This window comes from Tiliqua scincoides, chromosome 3 (assembly GCF_035046505.1).
Source record: "Tiliqua scincoides isolate rTilSci1 chromosome 3, rTilSci1.hap2, whole genome shotgun sequence".
Classification (NCBI taxonomy): Eukaryota; Metazoa; Chordata; class Lepidosauria; order Squamata; family Scincidae; genus Tiliqua; species Tiliqua scincoides.
In genome coordinates this window covers 36,347,474-36,369,644 of record NC_089823.1, presented here as the reverse complement: position 1 = coordinate 36,369,644, position 22,171 = coordinate 36,347,474, and the positions used below count along the sequence as shown (strand labels likewise).

Genomic DNA, 22,171 nt, shown 5'->3' with positions numbered 1-22,171 from the left:
TTGCTAGTCCTTGGTTATTGATGAGGGGAAGTATTGGTTTGATTTTATCAAGACCAGATCACTTGCCTGTTTTGACTGTTAATAACAGTTTTATTTAAAGATTTGTGGGGGGTTTTGTTGTTGTTTTTTTTGGTCACCCTGTAAAATATGAAAGAACAGCTTGAAGGAATAATTGCCAACAAAGGTCTCAGGAGACTGGTCTGATACAGTGAGGCAAAGGAATGTACATTTTTTCCCCTCATATTTAACTCTTGGCTTAGGGTCGTTTGATTTAAGCAATTCTCAAAAAAAAAAAAAAAATCCTGACATGTAATGTGGGTAGTATAAAATTGTTTGCCAGTTGAAGATTAAATTGCTTGCCAAGTAGATCCTTCCTAGAAAATACCGGCCTTCTACCACACAGAGTACTTTTCTTTATACATTTAATCTTCAGGTCTACATGATAGTGGGCCTTTTTGAAGGTACAAATGAGTGAGATCTTTCACCTCTGTCTTTTCCTAGCATCTGATTAGATGCCAACAAGCTGTACCCTAGTTGGCTCCTGACTCTTCAGGTGGAGCAGCAAAATTGCCACACATACACACAAGTTGGTAAGCAGCAACTCCTGCACCAGTTGTAACCTCCTGCACCAGTTGTAACAATTCTTGGTTCACCACACCGGGACTCACCATGAGGATCCCTAGAATGGACACACCAGCTCCGAATTCAGTCATTTTCAACCACTATGCCATGGCACATGGTGTACAATGAGTGGTCCACAGGAATTTGGGGGAAGGTAATTTATTAATAGGGCCAATGGGAGATGTGAGCCCCCACTGGCAGCATGGTGTGCCTTGTCAATTGTCAAAAACCTGGTGGTGTGCCTTGACCATTTTAGTGCCTTGTCAGTGTGCAGTGAGATGAAAAAGGTTGAAAATCACTGTCCTAATTCCTAGTGCTTTTAGCAAGCCCTGTATACCTATAGCTTTTCATATATTGAGAATAGAACTGTGTATGGCATGGCCATGTATAAAGACAGAATACACTGAGTACCTTTCAGTCTTAAACTGTGTACAGATGATCACTTTTCAGAGACAAAGGAAAGTTCTCATTACCTGTGATGCACACATTCATTTTGGGTCTCTGATCAAACTGGCATTGAGGTTTTCACAGTGCTTCAGGGTTTACCCTGGAAAATTCTAAAGGAGCCCCTAGAAAAATGGCCCAGCACCTTTTCTATAAAAGTGTGTGTATTTTGTTGTGAATATCCTGGATGGCTTTTGAATACACATGGATACGACTTTGTGTACCTTGGCTCAACGATCTCCGACACTTTCTCTCGATACCGAGCTAAACAAGCGCATCGGTAAAGCAGCTACCACGTTTTCCAGACTCACAAAGAGAGTCTGGTCCAACAAGAAGCTGATGGAACATACCAAGATCCAGGTCTACCGAGCTTGCATCCTGAGTACACTTCTGTACTGCAGCGAGTCATGGACTCTTCACTCATAACAGGAGAGGAAACTGAACACTTTCCACATCCGCTGCCTCCGATGCATCCTCGGCATCACCTGGCAGGACAAAGTTCCAAACAACACAGTCCTGGAACGTGCTGGAATCCCTAGCATGTATGCACTACTGAAACAGAGATGCCTGCGTTGGCTCGGTCATGTTGTGAGAATGGATGATGGCCGGATCCCAAAGGATCTCCTCTATGGTGAACTCTTGCAAGGAAAGCGCCCTACAGGTAGACCACAGCTGCGATACAAGGACATCTGCAAGAGGGATCTGAAGGCCTTAGGAGTGGACCTCAACAGGTGGGAAACCCTGGCCTCTGAGCGGCCCGCTTGGAGGCAGGCTGTGCAGCATGGCCTTTCCCAGTTTGAAGAGACACTTGGCCAGCAGTGTGAGGCAAAGAGGCAAAGAAGGAAGGCCCATAGCCAGGGAGACAGACCAGGGACAGACTGCACTTGCTCCCGGTGTGGAAGGGATTGTCACTCCCGAATCGGCCTTTTCAGCCACACTATATGCTGTTCCAGAACCACCATTCAGAGCGCGATACCATAGTCTTTCAAGACTGAAGGTTGCCAACAGACTTGTACATACGTGACAAGTAACAACCACCTTCTCCCCATGCATGGAGAAGTTCTTGTATTTAAGTATCTGATGATATGGGTGCATATCTGCATATTACCTTATGTGAGCTTTATAAAATAAAAAAGTGAAGTTTTCCCTCTAGGAGAATGATCTAGATTAGACTAGATCACCATTTGGTATAATCATTTTCCTCATTCAGTTCACTTTGAGGGCATGAGGAAGCAGCTTCAATTAGGAAAATGGAAAACAGGCTTCTCCCCTCTTGCTAGCTTCTTCCTCCAGTCATGTTTGAACAGTTACCAGGTTGCATCAGAGCTAATAACAGTAGTGATAGGATGCCACTCCACTTGCTCTGCAGGAATAATTTCAATGTATGAAAAGAATTGCCCATACTCAGTCAAAGTCAGGATAGGAAAGAAGCACTCAAAGAAGAAGCATTTTCCTATTCCATACTTAACCTGTTTGTATACTGCAGTTTAAGGTCATGGATAATGTGACCCATTTACATGGTTATTATTGCATTCTAGTATTCTGAAATCTGCCAAGACTATGACTACATGTTTTATTGCTAGGATTAGCTATACTGAAGTTTTAAGTAACTGAAATTTACTAGAGCACATTCAATTGAATCCAGATTTGTAAAATGCCCTATGTTATAAACTATGTATAAACAAACAAAAATTGCATACATTGGAGTGTTTGCATCCATAACTGGGTAACCATTTGTCATCCACGTTTCAGTGAAAAGCTCTCATCTAATTACAGTGAATAAGATGCAGCAGTTATGGACATTTATTTAAATAGCAAGGTCACAATACATCCAATGGAACTGACTCTTTCTGGGCTTCTTGCACATCCCATATTGAGATATCTATATTCAGCTTTGAATCTCAAAGAAAGATCTGTTCTGTCTGCCTATTCTCACAATAACTGTCCAGCTACCCCTCCTTCAATCTCGCTTCCTCTTACTGTCACATCTCATGAAGCTCTCTCTTTCTTCCTCCTTTCACTCTTCCCTCTCCCCTAATTTTTTTGGAAATGGATCTGCCATTGCCTTTTTGCTTGGAGTTAATAACTTTCTCCTCAGTTCTGTCTCTGCTGCTTTTTCCTTTTATCTCAAGCACAGGTTAAGCACAAGTAGCTGCACCAGTCTGTTTTTGAACCTTGGACATAGAATTATGTTATGAATGTGCATTTAATTCCATTAACTCAATGTACAATAGAGATCAACATTTCTCCTCTTTCATGTATGAATAGGTGAGTGAACTGGACTCTTTTTATCTTAAAAAGTTTTAAGATAAAACTTTTTATCTTAAAAACTTTTTATCTTAAACTTTTTATCTTAAAAAATTGCATTATGTCTTGAATGTCATGCCAGATTTCATTCTTATATTTCAGTGTACAAGACACTGGCGTACCTGGGAGGGGCAAGCGGGGCAAATACCCCAGGCTCCGCCCCTCCAGGGGCGCCTCGGAGCCTTGCCCCCGCCCCTGCCAGGAGGAGCGTCCAGGAGCGCTGCGGAGAGGCAGCTTGCTGCCTCTGTCAGCCCCTGGGCGCCGACTGAGCCGCCCCTCCCCTTCCCTCCTCCTTTATAAGAGGATAGGAGACAGGCTCCCTAGAGAGGCACTTACACTCTAGGGCTCCCATCTCGTCTCCTCCTATAAGGAGCAGGAGGTATGGTCTAGAGGGTAGAGCCTCTGTCTGCCTGAAGATAACATCCACAAGGTCGCCAGTTCGAGGCCACCGGCACCGTGCGACCTTGGAGCAGCTGACAAGCTGAAGCCGAGCAATTCCATCTGCTCTGAGCATGGGAGGATGGAGGCCAGAATGTGAAGCCAGATCGGAATGAAACACCTTGAATGTAGTCGTTCTTGAAAGAAAGAACCTTCTTTGAAATTGTAAATATCCCTATTTAATAAGGGATTTAATAAAGCCTGCCTATGTAAACCGCCTTGAATAAAGCCTTGAATAAAGACCAAGAAAGGCGGTATATAAATACCTGTTGTTGTTGTTGTTGTTATTATAAAGGAGGAGGGGAGAGAGGGGCAGTCCAGTTGGTGCTGAGACACTGCCTGGGAGGTAGCGTCCGGCTGCCTCCCAGGAGTGCTCCTGGGTGCCCCTGCTCCGCTTCTGAGGGTGTCCCTCAGGGGCAGAGCAGTAGCAGCACGCGCCCCCTCTGACTTCGGAGGGAACGCATGCTGCTTCTCGGCTGGGTCACCCTGCTCCACTGCTGAGGGCGTCCCTCAGAGGCGGAGCGGAAGTGGCACGCACCCCCTCCAACTTCAGAGGGGATGTGCACCGCTTCCCAGCTGGTTACCCTGCTCTGCCTCTGAGGGCGTGCCTCAGGGCGGAGCGGAAGCGGCGCGCATCCCCTCCGAAGTCGGAAGGGACGTGCGCTGTTTCCCGCCCCCCACGGAGCCTACTGCGCAGCTTACAGCATCCCTTCCGACTTCGGAGGGGATGCGCGCCGCTTCCGCTCCGCCCCTGAAGGACGCCCTCAGAGGCAGAGCAGGCTGCGCAGATGTCTCCACTGCAGTGCTCTGGGGCCACTGGGAGCAGCCCCAGACTGCTGCCATGGAGATCCCCGCGGCGCGGACGGCTCCGAGGAGCCAGCTGCGCAGAAGTAATTGCGGTGACGATGACGTCACCACAATTACTTCCGGGTCAAGTGCGCGGGGGGGGGGGCGGAGAAGGGGATGAAACAGGATTTGGGGGGCAGAATTCTGGGGGTTGCCCCAGGCACGGGGACTCCCAGGAACACCACTGGTACAAGAGAGATATGGTATTATTAACAAACTGAATTAAACTAGAAGTCTCACTTTTCTCAACCTGTTACTGTAAATTAATTGTATCATTAACAGCCCAATCCTAACCTGTTCTGGAACAGCCAGGCCATAGTGACCTGCGCTGTATCCAGGAGGTCACCTTGGGTAAGGGAATATTTTCCCCCTTACCCTGTGTTGAGCCCCAGCCTGCCCTATGGGGCTACTCAGATTTGTGCCAGCTGTTTAGCTGGCACAAATCCAAGCTGCCTGTGTAAGGCAGGTCTGTGTACTACCAGTCTGTGTACTACCAGGTCTGGGAGTGAGGACCCATGCTACTACCGCCAGTTCCACCCCCTTCTATGCCATCTGGGACAAACTTCCCCTGTCTGGCTGGTGCATGGGCTGGATCTGGGTTGGGCCTCTACACCAGCCCAGCCAACTCCCGAGTTGGTGCAGATGTGACTTACAGTATGTTTGTGACACTCAGGAATTGGCACAGGGGGCTTGCACCAGCTCAAAACCTTCTTTGGATTGCGCGCTAAGATGGCTAGACATAAGGTGTTAATTTCTTTCATCCCCAGCTGTGCAATAGAACTTTTGGAGACAAGACAGAAGAGATGAAATACAAAGTGCAGAGAGCTCCCAGTTCTTAACAACACATGACCTTTAGCATTTTAGCAGCTGTCACTGTACAGATGACTAACAAAACACACACTGTACAGATGTCCCTCTTGTTGACCTGATTTTGTTTTCTAGCTAGATTGTCCCAGCAAGTTTTGGAATGGGAAAGATAAAATTCTGCAACAATTTCTTCTCTCTGTGTGTAGGCCAGTTCTGTTAAAATGAACAAGATGCTTGCTGCTGACCTCAGTAACATGAGGACTGAATTTTGCATGTTCTTTAACCATGCATCTTGGCAACAATATGTTTTCTCCAGTGGATAATCGGCTACTTCATTTACATTCAGGTGCAAAGGCAATGAAGGCCACAAAATTTTGGGCTGCATATGCAGTCAACTCCACTTATTTAGGACTTGGGTAGTTTAGACTCCAATCAAGTACACATTTACCTGACAATAAGTCCCACTGAACTCAATGGGACTTACTTAGGAAGAGGCATGCTTAGGATTGTTCTGGGGCAACCCAATCCTAAGCGCCACAGTGCCACTAGGTGCAGTGGTGTCAACAGGGCTACTGTTGCATCCAGTGACCCCGCAGAAGCTGCCAGAGGTTGTCTTGCACAGTAAGTAAGTGCACAGGCCCTACAATGAGATTCCTCAAGTCTGTGCTGACTGTTTTGCCAGTGGAGACTGGAGAAGCTCCATGTTGGGCTTTTCAACCCAACACAGAGGATAGGATTCAGCAGAGGAGGCCTCCGCCAGTCCCACTGCCTTCCTGGATCAGTTCTCCCTGCCCCACCCTCTCAATGCCCTGGAACTCCCTCTCCCAAAAGGCGCCACCAGTGCAGTGGCAGGGCCCATGGGAGGTGGTAAAAGGGGTAATTTGTACCCAGGCTCAGGGTCATAAAGGGGGCCCAGGACCCAAAGGAGGATGCCCAGAAATTTCCTGGGATCTGACATTTTTCAAACTTACCCAGACTCACTGCCCATGTGGGATGCTGGGGGCACTACTGTGGGCATGGTAGTGGCTTCTGCTGCAAGCCATATGCATCCAGCTGAGGGATGCATTCGTGACACTCCTCAACACAGTGTCAAATCTAGGAGGAAACCAGCCTGCTGCAATAGGTCTTTGGCATGTAGATCCACCTCCCATGAAGGAGTGTATAGGAACTCGGGGACACAGCTGTGGGAGTAAGTTTTGGTACACACGGGACACTTTGCATTCTGTTGTGAGCCTAAGTACAATGATGCTAATTTTCTTCAATGATTTTCTGTATTTAAAATATTTTAGAGAGATTGAGAAGTGTGTTTTGGTTTTCCGTATTACTGTAGTTAGCTGTTGATGCTACGTCCTACTCTACCCTGTTCTGCTCCCTCATTTGGGAAGGGGCCCAAAAGAAACTTTGTTCTCCCAATAAAATTCTTCTCAGAGGCCCTGCCCAGTTGTCTCACCTTTGGCGGCCACACAGCACCCTCTTCCTGTTGCAGGGCCCAGCGCCAGCACTCCTTGCTCCAAGAGTGTCGAAAACATGCTTTACGGCACATTTACAACACCTAGCACCAGCGCTGAGTTCCAGCAGTATTGGCCCATCGGATTGGTCCCTAAGACACCTTAGAAGCATTGTAGGTTGAGTGTGCTTAATAAGGTATTATATATACAAACTACACCTCAATCACGTATTGTAACTCGTGATCTGTAACTTGTTAAAGTTGCATCTGAAATCTAAAGCTACCAGTTAGTACTTTAAAGAGAAAGGATGATGGGCTCATAGAACATGTATGCATTTTTTTAAGTATCTTGTGTTTTAAAAAAGTGAATGCAGATTGCCAATTTGAGTGCTAATACTCAATTAGGCTGCTTTCACACCATCGATTTACTTGGGAATTATCACCCTTCGTTCACTCACTTTTTAAGAACACTCAAGACATTCCCAACATGTGGAATTCCAGTCATTCTATCTCTTTCTGACCATATTGCTGGTTATTCTAATTTTTTTAAAATGCACTCACAGTATAAGCATGTCCTGTGTGGACCAGCACAGTATATGGAGGGTTTTCAGGGCAACGTTGCCTATAATTAAATGTATCCTGCTTGCAGTTTCTTCTCCTCTTTATTGATTGCTGTTGAGCATGGCAGCAGTATTACCAATGCCTCAAGGGACATGGGTAATGCCTCAGAGTGGAAGCAACCAGGAACAGACTCTGATACATATCACTGCACCTTGCCTTAGATGTCTGTTCTGTGGTACACCTTTCTTTTCACTGTTTTTTGGTAGTGGTATCAAGACAGAAAGAATGAGGCTATTAACCAGCAATTCTACTGCCACAGAAAGCAAAAAAATGGGCAGCAGCTGTAGACAGGAAGTTGCAAAGGACTTTATAGGACTGATTTCTGTGTTAACACAGAAGGAACTTGGCCTTTGGGACAGGCATTGCTGAATAATATAGTAGTATATTAAGTGGCATTTGGAAGCACCATTTTCATTCCATTTCCACCTGACTGGAAAATCAATGCCTCAAGGGCCCCCGGGGTGGAATCAACCAGGATCAGTTGAGGGCTAGGCAGTGAAATACAATGGAACAGACTGATAAATCTTCAAAAGGACAGGGTTCTATAGCTGAAGTCCAGTCAGCAAGAATACCTTTATGAGCACACTTGCTGCCTGAAGCTGGTACTGCTCAAAGAAAGCCTTTGTTCAGCAATAAAGACTGCAGTGAAACATAGGACAAGATGCAGTCTCTAAAGCAGCAATTCTCAAACTTTTCAATCTCTGGAGTCCTTTACACTTTTAGAGGTAGTTTTGGGGAGCCCCAGAGTGCTGATGAGTGCATGGTGGCCACTTATGGTGTGTTCTTGGAGCCCCTGGAAGGATCTCAAAGAGCCCTAGGGGTCCTAGGAGCATACTTTGAGAAACACTGCTCTAAAGCAGGGGTGCTCAAACTTTCAACTTTAGGGATGCTGGACCTTTAACAAGTGTATAGAAGAGAGAATTTCAGCAGGTGCAACTTGTCATCCCACAGATGACAAGCTGCACCTGCTGAAATTATCTCTCCTGCACAATTTTAAAGGTCCAGCATCCCTAAAGTTGAAAGTTTGAGCACCCCTGCTCTAAAGTATGCTAGTGAGGCAGCTAGGCTGCAGCCCAAGGATCTGTCTGTCCCTTTAAATATTTGGAGGCACCTGGACCATATACAGTTTCTACAGTTTTTTCCCCCATTTTCCAATCTCCTGCTCTTTTCCATCTGCTACAAATGCACACCTGTTGTAGGGTGAAAATAAAAGTCCTGCTTGTTACAGCAAGCAGGAGTGGAAGGTGAAGAAGTGTGAGGAAGTTTAGTGGTGGCATATTCTCACATCGCTTTGGAACAAATAAAGAGATAAATGGGATTTCTGGGTTGTGATCTGGCAATCCTACATATTGGGCTTAGGTAGTCCATTTATGATAAACTTTTAAAAATCATATATTCATTCTGAAATAACACAAACATCTACCTTTTTATAAGCTGCTTCTTCATTGAGAATCATTATATGGCATTTTAAGTCTGAGATTGAAAATGTATGATTTAGCAAAAGATCTGCTTAAGCTTGATGTGCAACTTGAGTTAAATTAATTCAGTTAAGTGTTAACTTATACTTGTGCCAGACTTGTCCACTGGGGTCAATTTTCTTTTAACAGTGAACACGAATTAATCCCTTCTCTCTGGGTCAAGCACTTCTTTAGAACTTTACAATTATGTCAAGCTAAAGTAGAGGTTTGACAAAAGAAAGCAGCCTGAAATAATTTAAGACCCAATGTTTGGTGACATGCCAGGACTGAAACCAGATGCCTTATACAGTATCCTCAGAAAACACTAAGTACTCTGTGCATGTGTGTGCAGCTGAAAACTGAGCAGGTGCCAATAAAAGCCATAGTTTCACAAAAGAATAGTTATCTCCTACTGTGTCATTTTAAAGTTATCACCTTTTAAAAGTGGCTATTCTAAACCTAAAACTATTGCTTGCCTATTTGGAAACACAGTTTTAGTCTATTATAGCAGGTTATTCTAGAGTTAACTGATGTATATAGCTGGTTACAGTTTATTTAAGTGTTCATAAAAGTTTTATCTCAGTGTGATTAGAATAAACAACATAAAATGTTAATTGTATTTAAGATAACAGCAATATAGTGTTATACAATAATATATTTCCTCCTTTTCTATTACTGACCAGACACTCTTGATAAAAATGCTACTGTGCTTTCCTGTTAATTCTCCACATTGTATACACTCTAACACCAGATTGCCTGTTTCATTACTGCATCTCCTAGACTTCTACTTTGGCCATAGATCAATGGACAAACTTTGCAAGCGGAAGGTCCAAGCTTCAACTGCTTAGCGCATTTCTCCACCAGTGGTACTTGAGGTGGTGTCTGCTGGTGCGTGTGGGACCCCCAGATCCCTGCCACCTGGCAGCAAGACCAGCAATCTAATGTGACAAGCAGCAGTAGAGGGCTTGGTTTGTTGGGCAGAGCTCCAGCGTGTGATTTTACATGTTCAGAAAAGTGCTCCCATCCACCCTGAGCCTCTTACTGGTGTTTGTCACATTGCATCTGGCCTCCTAATCTGGAAGAACTAGTGATGATGTCACCACCAGTTACTTCTGGTGGTACTTCCAATAGTTGGACCATGTGAAGTGGTATAGCAGGGTACAAATATTGAGAAATGTTGGCTTAGTGCATTTCCTGTGGCAGTGGCACAGGATAATGCAGGAACAGGGGAAGAGTCCAATTCCTGCCATTCTGACCACTATAGTGCACAGTTTTCCCAAGACAGGCAGGAAAATGCAAGTGGGCTAGAAGAAATGCAAGTGGTTAAATTGAACTCGCCATTGTCTGAGATAATTCATTCCAAATCTGCCAACTCAGTATTTCTCTTCATTCTGCACAATGTGTAAAACAACTCAAAGTTGCCTCTTTGTGTTGAATAGGAGCATCATAAGAAGGATCTACCTGGGTAACGTTCACATGATAGTTCACATATAGGGTTATTTAAAGAGGAGTAAATCACTTTAACACTGCCATCGGAGATGAGAGATGGCATTGATCAACATTTTCTGCAGATGTCCCATTAAATACTTTTAATAATACTGTTAATAAATGTGAATTCTATCATGGTGATACCTAGGACATGTGACAATATGGATTACTTAACTAAGGCCCAAATCCTAACCCGCTTTCCAGCACTGGCATAATTGTGCCAATGGGACGTATGCCGCATCCTGCAGTTGGGGGACACTCACAGAGGCTTCCTCAAGGTAAGGGAATGTTTGTTTTCTTACCTAGGAGCTGCATTGCCCGTATGTCAGTGCTGGAAAATGGATTAGGATTGCGCCCTAAGGCTGTTATCCTATTTCTACACACTTTCCTGGGAGTAAGTCCTGTTGAATACAATTGGACTTACTTCTGAGTAAACATGTATAGGATTGTGCTGCACTGTTAGTTCTTAGAACCATTTTCAACCAGTATGCCACAGCACATTGGTGTGCCGCCATTGGTCCTCAGGTGTGTCGCGGGAATTTGGGAGAGGGTCATTTATTAGTAGGGCCGTTGGAGGATGTGAGCCCCCCACTGGCAGCTTCATGTGCCTTGTCGATTGTCAAAAAACAAATGGTGTGCCTTGACCATTTTAGTGCCTTGGTAGTGTGCCATGAGATGAAAAAGGCTGAAAATCGCTGTCGTAGAATATTCTTCAGTGTACAGCGCATACACACTTGGGTGTTTTTAAATGCAAGTCTTTGTAATGCTCATTTTATGTACTATGTAGACTACAGAAATGTTGAATTAGTGAGTGCACTTTGGCTTGAATTCAGGGCCTACGTTATTTGACTTTAGTGCTTTTGGCCAATGCAATGACATTTAGTAAAAGATTTAATCATACCTGTATCATGACAAGAGTGTTGCCCTGAAGAGTAATTGACTATCTTTCACTTGAAAATAGCAAGCAAGCTTCAATCACTTGTACTGTGTATGCAACAGTATAGTTTAATTTGTATGAATGTTTATGTAAGTGTTTGCCAAGATGGGATAATGTTGCTGAGAATTAGAATGTTGGCTTTGGATAGGGAAATGTGTCAGAGTGATACATTATACAAATTGCATAACAGTGACCAGATTTCTCAATCAGAGTTTGATGCCTTGAAGCCTCTTTTGCAAGAGTGAGAATGTTGTCTTTTGATTCTGGTTGATAATCTGTTGTCTTTTTTGATTCAGTTTTTTGCTAGTTTCATGGTAATGTTCAAATTTTCAGTTTTTCAGTTGTATTTTGTTGATTGTATATCACTTTGAGCACTGAAAGGATCAATAACTAATGGGGTATGTAAACTAAATATATAGCAAAGTGCCTCAAATTCTTTCTAAAGCTGACATGAGAAAGTGACAGATTGTGGACTATATGACCCTTCTTAGGTACATTTCTTATGGATGTCTGAATGATAGCTATCATTTATGAAGAAGTGAGATTGAATTAAGCCTGGAGTGAACCCTACTTAAAATAAAATGCAAGTCACTGAGTTTAACCTGAAGAACCAGCTTAAAGTGTGATCGAGATCACACTGTGACTAAAGAACATAAGAACATAAGAAAGTAACAGTCCCAATCCTATATATGTTTACTTCCATGTAAATGTGCATAGCACAGAAGTGCAGTCTAAAGTAGTGTTAATGGAATAGCCACTCTGACAAATGTAATTTGAGAACTTCAGGTTCTTTTAACTCATTTGCTGTTCACACTGAGTTAAAGAATATGGTGTAATTCCTATTTTAAGTGCAGGGATATTTTAGCTTCTATGCTGTTTGTTCATATTGACATTACAAGAATGTGATCTGTCACTTCTCAAAGTGCCTCTGTCCATTAGAGTGTGATGTAATACATACAAATGAGGAGTGCAGTAGCAGCTATTTTAAATATACAATAACTACACAAAGATAGTTCCACTCATTTTTTGTGTGCTGTGGGTCATTGTTTAGCATAGATGCATCATTTTTTTTTTAAGGCTCCATAACCACCAAATAATTGAGGAGTATTGTTGTATGGTCAAAATTACTGAATCCATGTGGTAAGTCATTGTATACAAACAGGTTCCTAGGTGGACCATCCTTCATGTGCTTGGATTTAAAGGCCCAAACCAGCCAGTTACCACTCTGCTATCTGATAATACATAACAGGTGTTTAAGTACTTGTAAAGCAGGAAAAAGAGTTCAGGCTAACATCAATAAATGTGATCACGGGGGTGGTGGTGGTGGTGAGAGTTAGTCCTAAATTGATTTTTGTGTGTGTGTAATATATGTATGTATTATAGGTATAGTATTTCTTAAAAGGCCATTTGCTACCACTCATCTATTGATTTGTTCAATGTTTATGCTACTGAACATGAGGTCTGGGCTACTGGGCAAGAGGTCTGGTCTAGAGGGTAGAGCCTCCATTTGCCTGAAGATAACATCCACAAGGTCGCCAGTTCGAGCCGTGCGACCTTGAAGCAGCTGACAAGCTGAGACAAGTAATTGCATCTGCTCTGAGCATGGGAGGATGGAGGCCAGAACGTGAAACCAGATCAAGAAAGAAATATCTTGAATGTTGTGGTTCTTGAAAGATAGAACCTTCTTTCAATTGTAAAAATCCCTATGGGGATTTAAATCGCCTGCCTATATAAACCGCCTTGAATAAAGTCTTGAACAAAGACCAAGAAAGGCGGTATATAAATACCTGTAAAAACAAAAAACAAAAAAAACATGTTATCTGTTTATACCCATAACCTCATCCTACTTGAGATGGTGAAATATATTTTTCCCCCCTAGTTAAGAGACAAAGCCTGAAAGTTCAGATCAATGCAACTAGTGATGCTGTGTGCATGAGGTACATTCGACCAAGTCCAAGCACCAAACTTGAAGGTTTCATCCTGGGATATGGAAGCAGCTTCTTCTCTAACCAGTATATTCTTCTGCCGTCCGATGGAAAATCTTATATAACTGAAGTTGGTAAGTCAACATATAATACTGTATTTTGGACAGATGGTTGTAAGATTTGAAATCATGCTTACATATGGTCTGGGGGGTGGATGGCACATTTCGAAGCAAAAGAATCCAGAATTAAGAAGCACTTCTGTATGTTTTGAAGTATTCATTATTTTGCTTTTTGTTTGGTATATTTCCCATTATTGGTGTTCTACAGAGAGAGTTGGTATAGTAAATGTAAGTGGCTAACTCTTGATAAATGAAAGAGCCTAATCTAATCCTAATGCAATCAAAATGTACAACAGTAATCCAAATAGCTCTTCAATATAAAACAAAGTATGTTCACCAGTTACTTGTTAACTTGTAACTGAATTTATGACTCTGAAATACTCTTTAGACCAGGAGTGTCAAACTCATTTCACACAGAGGGCCGAATAGCATTCAAGATGCCTGTTGAGGGTTGTGAGTGATGTCATTAGGCAGGAAGTGATGTCATTAAACAGGTCATGACCAGAAATAAGCACCTTTTTTCTCATTTAGGAACATTGGCTACAAGTGACAGAAGAGAGAGAGTGTGCAAACCTTGATCGTATTTCAAGATATGGGAGAGCCCAATTATCATGAGGACTGCCCTTTCAGCAGATACAGCTCAGCAGCTGAGAGCCCAACGGCTGAATTAAAAGCTTCTGTGGGCCACATCCGGCCCCCAGGTCTTATGTTTGACACCCTTGCCTTAGATCTTGAATCTAAGCTTTTAGATAAAGCAAATAATATGACTTCATCACTTGTAATTTTGCTTTATTTCAATATTGTTCAAGCCTAGAAATTCCACAGATTTAAACATAAGAACATAAGAAGAGCCCCCCTGGATCAGGCCAAAGAATAGAATATAGAAGCAGCTGCTGAATTTGCTAAATGCTGTTGGTGTTTATAGTTCATGGTCAAAATGAATCTTTCTGCATTTGAAGATAATTGTTATCACTTGCCAGCAGATGCAGCCACAATCATTACCCGTGCACCCCTCTTAAATAATAAATAAAAACCAAATAAAACAAGGTTTTTTTGCAGATTTTTTTTAAAGAGAAGTGCAGAAAGCACTTTTGTTTTTTCAAGTCATGTCACTTTTTTTATTTGGATATCCTCTTTCTGACAGGATCATATTTGAAAGATCAGCACAACTCTTTTCTTTTGGCATCAGCTTCGACCTGCTGCTGTCCAACATAACATGTAAACATAGGAGGATCTGAAAGCTTGTTTTGCACTCCTGTTTTCCTCCTGTTCTGTTACAACTGACTAGCCTTTTTTCTGTTTCTGCAATGTCAGCCCACATCTTAGTTTTCTTCACTGGGTTGTTTCTCGACTTGCACAAGGGAACTTGCTGCCTCCCCCTATTCCTGGCAGCAACACTTTGTGGCCCCTGAACAACCCATCCTAAAGAACATATTGCTCATATTGTAGCAAGAGGGGAAATCTGTCAACATTGGGTAGCTGCACTTTCTGAGAGGAGAGCTTCCCTGCCCAACTTTCACAATTTCCCTTTTCCTCTGCCCCTTTGACTTATTCTTTAATCAGGAGAGGCTGTTAGAGGCACAGGGGACTAATGCAGTGAGGAAGGGAGGGTGAAGTCCATTTATACAAACTTCCTTTCAATTACATGTCAGGATATAGCCTATTATGTCATGTTAAATTACCAAGGTAGAAGTCTTTCTCTTACAGAAATTCCTGCTCCACTTACAGGTTGCAACTGGCAAAATCTAGATTCTTTATGAGAGTTCTATGCTTGTTTTGGTCTCCTTTCAACTTTTTTAAAAAGACATTTCATAGATCTGTCTGCCAAAAATAGTTTATTTTTGTACTGGGGGAACAAAATTTAATGACTAGTTACCAATGCATGGAGTGATAGACAGGAATTGTTTTTAGATGCAAAAAGATATATTTGATCGTTCTGATATGAAACATGGTTAGGTCACATGCAGTGTGTACTTTATTCTAACTCCCTCAGTTAAATGGGACTTAATCCCCATTGGACTGTAGCTTCAGAAGGCCACCCCAGGAGAACAAAAGTTTGAAGTTGACCCAAACAGCCACAGGGTACTCTAAAGCTCCAAACCAGATGCTCTTTTCACCAATGAAAATTTGTCAAATTTTGCTTCACAGGCAACTATTCAAACTAGTAACATCCTTGTAGCTGTTTGAATGTGCTCCAGCAGCTGACTTTGGAATTCAGGAGCTTTCATGCGATTTACTACATCATGGAGTATCAATGATAGAACCCTTAAGGAAATAAACAACTTTAAGCAGATGTGCTTTCTGCACTTCTCATTTTTGTTTAAAAAATGCAAAAAAAACCCATGATTTTTTATAATTTAATGGGGTGCATGGGTAATGACTGTGGCTTCATCTGCTGACAACAGACTACCTATATAATCTACCTAGTACATCCCTCCTTACCAGCATATTAGGAGTGTGATAGCTTAGCAAGACTTAATTCTGAATCTGCTTGGGATGCAGTAGGGTGAGAAGTGCCACTATCTTCTGTCAGTTCTCTTTAGGAAATGGAGGGCAGAGAAATGTTTAGGATCTGTTTTCAGAACATACAGAATCTAAACCAGGGGTGTCAAACTCGTTTCATACAGTGGACCAAATAGCATTCATGATGCCTGCTGAAGGCCAGGTGTGATGTCATAAAGCAGAAAGTGATGTCATTAGGAAGATCATGACCAGAAATAGGCACTTTGTTCTCACCTAGGAACTCATTAGCTGCAAATGAGTCGACAGAAGATAAAATACACAAATCTTAATCATATTTTCAAGATATGGGAGAGCCTGATTATCATGCACGCTGCCCTTTCAACAGTGGTATCTCAGAACAAGACAGCAGCTCATAGTGGTGCTGCAAAAGCCTAAAGTGCTTCCAAAGGCCATATCTGGCCTCCAGGCCTTATGTTTGAAACCCCTGATCTAAACTATGCCTCTGCCCCACCTATTATGATTTTTCCAAGAAAACAATGGGCCTTGTAGCATCTTAAAGACTAATGCTCTACACACGAACCTGGGAATAAGCCCTATTGAACTGATTGGGACTCAGAAGTAAACATGCAGGGATTGTGTTGTAACACTTATTTTAGCATTAACCAAGGAAGTTTATGCTGGAATAAATATATTAAAGTGCTACAAGACTCTGGGCACAATCCTAACTAGGTCTACTTAGAAGTAAGTCCTATTTTGTTCAATGGGGCTTACTCTCAGGAAAGTGTGGTTAAGATTGCAGCAATCCTAAAATATCTAAGGGCCAAGCTCCACATTGCATGAATTGTGTAATGTGACCAGAGTTTTCTGGAGTCTTTTTTTCTTCAAATAGCATGTGAGATGGCAAAATTGCAGTGGGGGATTTCACCACATTAGAACTTTGTTCCCATCACAACACCAGTTGTGGGTGCCTGCATACTATTTTAAATGGAATTGCAGTAAATTCCTTTGGTGTTCAATGATTTTTTTTCCTGTTTTAAATAGCACACAGAGGCTCTATTGGGATTGGAACCATAGCAGGGACAAAGTGCTAAGGTCCCCCTAACCCTCCACTGCAGTTTTGCCCAGCTTTGCCTCCCTGAGCACATCATTAAAAGAAAAAGAAAAAAACAGGCCATGTTATGCATTTAATGTAACATCTAGTCTGGCCCTTAATTGTGACCTGTAACATCATGAAGATTATATCTCTGTATATATTGTTCTTATTAACTCTTTTGGAACAGTGTGAATGATTACAGAGTAAAAATTGCACCCTAACCAGCTCAGTGTTTGAAAACACTGGTGCTTGATTAATGAAGAAAATGCATATATTCATAAAGCAAAACAAAGCAAAAAACAAAGAGAAAAAATCACCATCTCTGATTCATTACAACTACAACCAGTTTATTGTGATGAACTCCTGCATGGTTTTTCACTAGAAGCATTACATGAACATGTGGCCTTTAACCACATAAGCATGTGTTCTTCCAGATCATATCTAATGTATGAAGAATTTGTTAGCTTGTGAGTAAAAAAAAATACCAGCAAGTTTGGCTTTCGTTTACTTCAATTCATTATTTCCAACAAAAAAGAACATTCCCGACGAACTTGCAAACTCGTTCTCACTTAGGACTGCCGGCCTGACGCCAGGGAATAACACTTTTAAACCCCCCACTGAACTGAGAGAGAAAGCAGCTGCAAGAGCTCCTGGCCATTTCTTCTCTGGCCCTTTTAGCCACCTGTTTTGTGCCCTTTCCAAAGAATTGCAAGGGAAGTATTCATTAAAAGGTCATGTTTAAGGCAAAATGACCATCTTTATTCAGGCTGTCCTTCACAATTCATGAATAGCTAAACAATTTCCATATTCAGAGGCTTATTTTCCTTTGAATCAAATATTCCTGTCTGATTTCATGCATCAGATCGTTTCAAGGCAATAGTATTTTCAAGATTATATTGCTTATACAGCTGGCCATTGGTTTCTGTGGGGATCCGTTCCTGGACCCCCTATGGATACAGAAACCAACGGATAAGCAAACATGCAGTTCACGGCCATCACAGGACCTCCAGACACAACTGGAAGTGCCTTCCAGCTGCATTCAGAGGTGTTCAGAGGCATGGGGAGGCCGTGCATGGCCTCCCTACATCTCAGACAGCCTGCTGGAGTCTTATGAGGTGCACTCCTGGTTTTTTGCTAAATCTAACATGTCTTTTAGAAGACTCCAGCAGACCTTCTGAGGTCACATGCAACCTCCCCATATTTCAGAATGCCTCCATCTCAATGCAGCAGGAAGATTCTTCTGGTTGTGTTTGGAAGTAAAGTGAGGCCCTCCTCACCCACGTTCCAAACCTACAGATAAGGAGGTCTGACCTGTATTTTCTAATTACCATGACTAATTTTAATTGTATGTCTTGCCTCCCAGAACACCTATTTTGCAGCAAGCTTTAGCAAAGAAAATACAGTGGGTCGGCTGTATGCACAGATTGAGGACCCACAGGTTTCACTATCTGCAAGTCCCAAACCTATGGGGTCGGCCCAACATGGATCCTCCAGAGACGACCAGAGCTGTACTCCAATTGCCTCTAGAGCAGTGATTTTCAACCTTTTTCATCTCATGGCACACTGACAAGGCACTAAAATTGTCAAGGCACACCATCAGGTTTTTGACAATTGACAAGATACACCATGCTGCCAGTGGGGGGCTCACATCCCCCTTGGCCCTACTAATAAATGACCTTCTCCCAAATTCCTGTGGCACACCAGTGTGTCACAGCACAGTGGTTGAAAATGGCTGCTCTAGAGGGTGTTCTGAGGCCCATGGAGGCCATGAGAACCCCCACAGGCCTCAGAAGGCCTTTATGATAAACAAAGTGACCTTCTAAGGGCCCAATCCTGAAGAATGCGCGCCAGCTCGCTGCTGCTGCAAACTGTCACAAACGTGCTGTAAGGCGCACCTGTGACTGTTAGCACTGGCCCAGCACCAGAACTGGCCCAGCGCAAGCCCAGCTGGCCCAGCGCACGCCAGTGCTGGTCAGTGGCTGGCAGACCTCACCTGGAACTCACCCTGGAGGTCAGGGCAGCGGAGGAGGCGTTCTGGGACAGGGGAATACTGGGGGAAGGGGGGGAGGTGCAGAGTGGGATGGGGCGGGACCAGCGGAGCTCAGCTCTGCCAGATCCATACTGAGGCGTCTACTCTGCGCCAGCTAAATGGCTTCCACAGAGTCAAACCGTCCATTGCGGGGCCTCTTACATTACTTGGGAGAAGGAAACGAATGTCCTCTTCTCCCATGGAGGTGTTGGGAGCTGCCAGCAGCTGCCCAATGCGCTCAGGATGCTGCAGCAGCCATTTTGATGCTGCGGCAGCCATTTTAGCACTGCCAGCTCAGGATTGGGCTGCCCAGGCTTCTGAAGGCCTTAGAAGGCCTCCAGGCCCTCAGAAATCTTCCAAAGGTGACAGAAACACAATTCCCATCACCTCCGGAGCTTTAGAGGTCCTGAGACCCACAGATTTCATCATCTACAGGTTTTGGTATCCATGAGGACGGCCTGGGATGAATCCCTTGTGGATTCCAAGGGCCCACCTATAGATCCTGCAAGCTATCAATCTGTCCCCCCTCTATTCTAACTCATAGACTCATCTTTTAATATCTATAGACAAAGGCCCTTGGGCTCCTCTTTCCTTTTCTCTTGTTCTTTATCGGTAAACAAATGCTATCTATCACTAACCGATCCATTCTGTTAGTTTATATTTGTATCCTATTTTTACTCCAATTGCAACCTTGTATAGGTTTTATATTTAAATATTTGTAGGGAGATTTGCATTAGTATGATGATATGTAAATGTGGTTCTTAATGTATTTTGAAAACTCATTGAAATAATTAGTGACACCAGATAGTGAAAAAGGATGCGGTATACCTTGTTAAAAATTGCTCTTCACTTGTTAAATGTTCATACTAATATTTTCCAGAGGCAGAGCCAAGATACTTGATTGCAGTGAGGCCAGCACGTGTTTCAAATTACAAGAAGTCTTGCTCAGGTACTGAAACATTAGTGTACATTTTTCCATAAACACTCCAAAGAAGACAGAAACATTTTTCTGTAGGATGACAGATCTGGTATTTGGAAATGGCTAAATATTTATATAATAATTAGTCCGTAATAAGTCTATATTTATATAATAATAATTCCATAATTTTTGTTTGTTTATGCCAAAATTTCTCACAAACTGGGTGAATCCATTTTGTAAATCCAAATTAACCCATTTTGTGATGAGCAGGAAGAAGAGGTTAACTGTGATGTCTTCAGATATTCAAAACCTTCTAGCTGCTCAATAACAGAAGCTCAAAACAGTACCTTGCAGCTTCTTATGAAGGAACTGAAGGTCTTTTTGGTGAGGGAAAACCATCACATAGGTATTCGGGGCAACAGGAGCTAAAAAACAGGGACATAGGTATTCAGGACAACAGGAGCCAAGAGTCTTGGATGCTGAAGGAAGGGGAGCAGAACAGAGACATACAGGACCTTCAGTTAATAGTAGGTGGTGAAGACTGAGATCTAAGGTTGGGGGAGGACAGAATAAACATGAAGTTGAGGAATTGAGTGACAGTGACAGCCTGGGTCATGTAAAATATCAGAATATCTGAGGTCAGGGTTCATCTATATTATTTATCAGAGAAAGACTGTAAGGGAGACCAGCACTTGGCAGGTGCAATTCTGTAGTGAATATGGAATTTTATCAAATATTCTGTCGCCCTATTCTGAAATGATATGAGAATCACCCCTTTGTTGTTGATATGACAAAGGTGTGTTTAAACTATTTTGTTTCACCAAGAGTGATTTATAGCCCATTGCCTATACATGTGTACAGTTTACTTCCCTTGTTCCTGTGGCCAATGCCTCCACTTGTTTTTGCAGTCCATTGGTAGTTGGAACCAAGTTCTTTGCAAGCTGGAAGGATTGCTCCTTGCAGCAGCTCCATTCTGTGGCTGGTGTTGGGGACCACAGTAATCATTGCCCTGGTATTCATTCAGGAGACAGGGAAAGCAACCTTCCAGGGGACCTTAGTCCTCAGACCAGGGGTACCCAAACCCCGGCCCTGGGGCCACTTGCAGCCCTTGAGGACTCCCAATCTGGCCCTCAGGGAGCCCCCAGTCTCCAGTGAGCCTCTGGCCCTCCAGAGACTTACTGGAGCCCATGCTGACTAGATGCAACTGCTCTCAACATGACAACCAACTTTTCAACCTCTTGCATGAGCTGTGGGATGAGGTCTCCCTCCACTGCTTGCTGTTTCACATCTGTGATGCAGCAGCGGCAGCAAAGGAAAGGCTGGCCTTGCTTCGTGCAAGGCCTTTTATAGGCCTTGAGCTATTGCAAGACCTTCATTCATTCACATAAGTTCCATCTCTAATATATTCATTTATATAAATTAATTCAAACTTGAAATGTAAATTAATTCTTTTCCCCCCAGCCCCCGACACAGTGTCAGAGAGATGATGTGGCCTTCCTGCCAAAAAGTTTGGACACCCCTGCCTCAGACCAATGGCAGGGGCCTGGCCTTCACTACCTTCTTCAGCCCATAGGCCGTACTCTGTTGGATGGGTTTGTTTGTTTTTGTCAAACTGTGTTTTGGTTTTTTTGGTTTTTTAAAATTGCAACTTAGTATAAAGTGTTCAGTAAAAGTTGAGTGAAGTTTATTCTTTCTATATATTTACCTTGGCTATGGAGTAACTTTTTCCTCACACCTAAAAGTTCCCACCCTACACCTAAAAGTCAATGGTATCAATATCTTGTATTCTTTACTCCGGCTACAAGGCGTGCCTCCCATGCATGTTGGTTTTGAGCTCTGCATAAGCTCTGAAGCCAGGTAAGTGGTGTTGGCAGTAGGGGAGAGCATCAGCTGCCTGCTACTGGGCAGGCCTTGCTGTGGGGCCTCAAGAGTGTCCTTCTCCTTTTTCCCAAGAATGGACTGCAGGCAGGCAATTGAAGTCCCAGCCTAAATGTGCAGTCTCTCCAGTTCTCCTTCTCATGAGTGTCTTATTTTCAAAATGACTGAATAGGTAGATGAGAACGCTGTTCTTCCTTTCTAGTACATCATCTTATCCTCTTCTCCCCCAACCTTATTCCAGTCTTCTCTCGACTGCCCACTTTACTTCCTATGTTATGTTTTCCCCACTCTTTCTCCTCCTCCCATACTCCCAACATTGTAGATTTACATTG

The 22,171-nt window shown here is 43.1% G+C and overlaps 1 protein-coding gene across 1 annotated transcript in view; it reads left to right on the top strand.

Moving 5' to 3' along the window:
• The window catches only part of ABI3BP (ABI family member 3 binding protein), a 186,417-nt gene that overhangs the window by 41,793 nt on the left and 122,453 nt on the right, over nucleotides 1-22,171 (top strand). Inside the window, exons 3-4 of the mRNA XM_066621268.1 lie at nucleotides 13,293-13,472; nucleotides 19,923-19,991. Of these exons, the coding sequence (XP_066477365.1) occupies nucleotides 13,293-13,472; nucleotides 19,923-19,991 (249 nt within the window). The remainder of the gene's footprint in view (nucleotides 1-13,292; nucleotides 13,473-19,922; nucleotides 19,992-22,171) is intronic.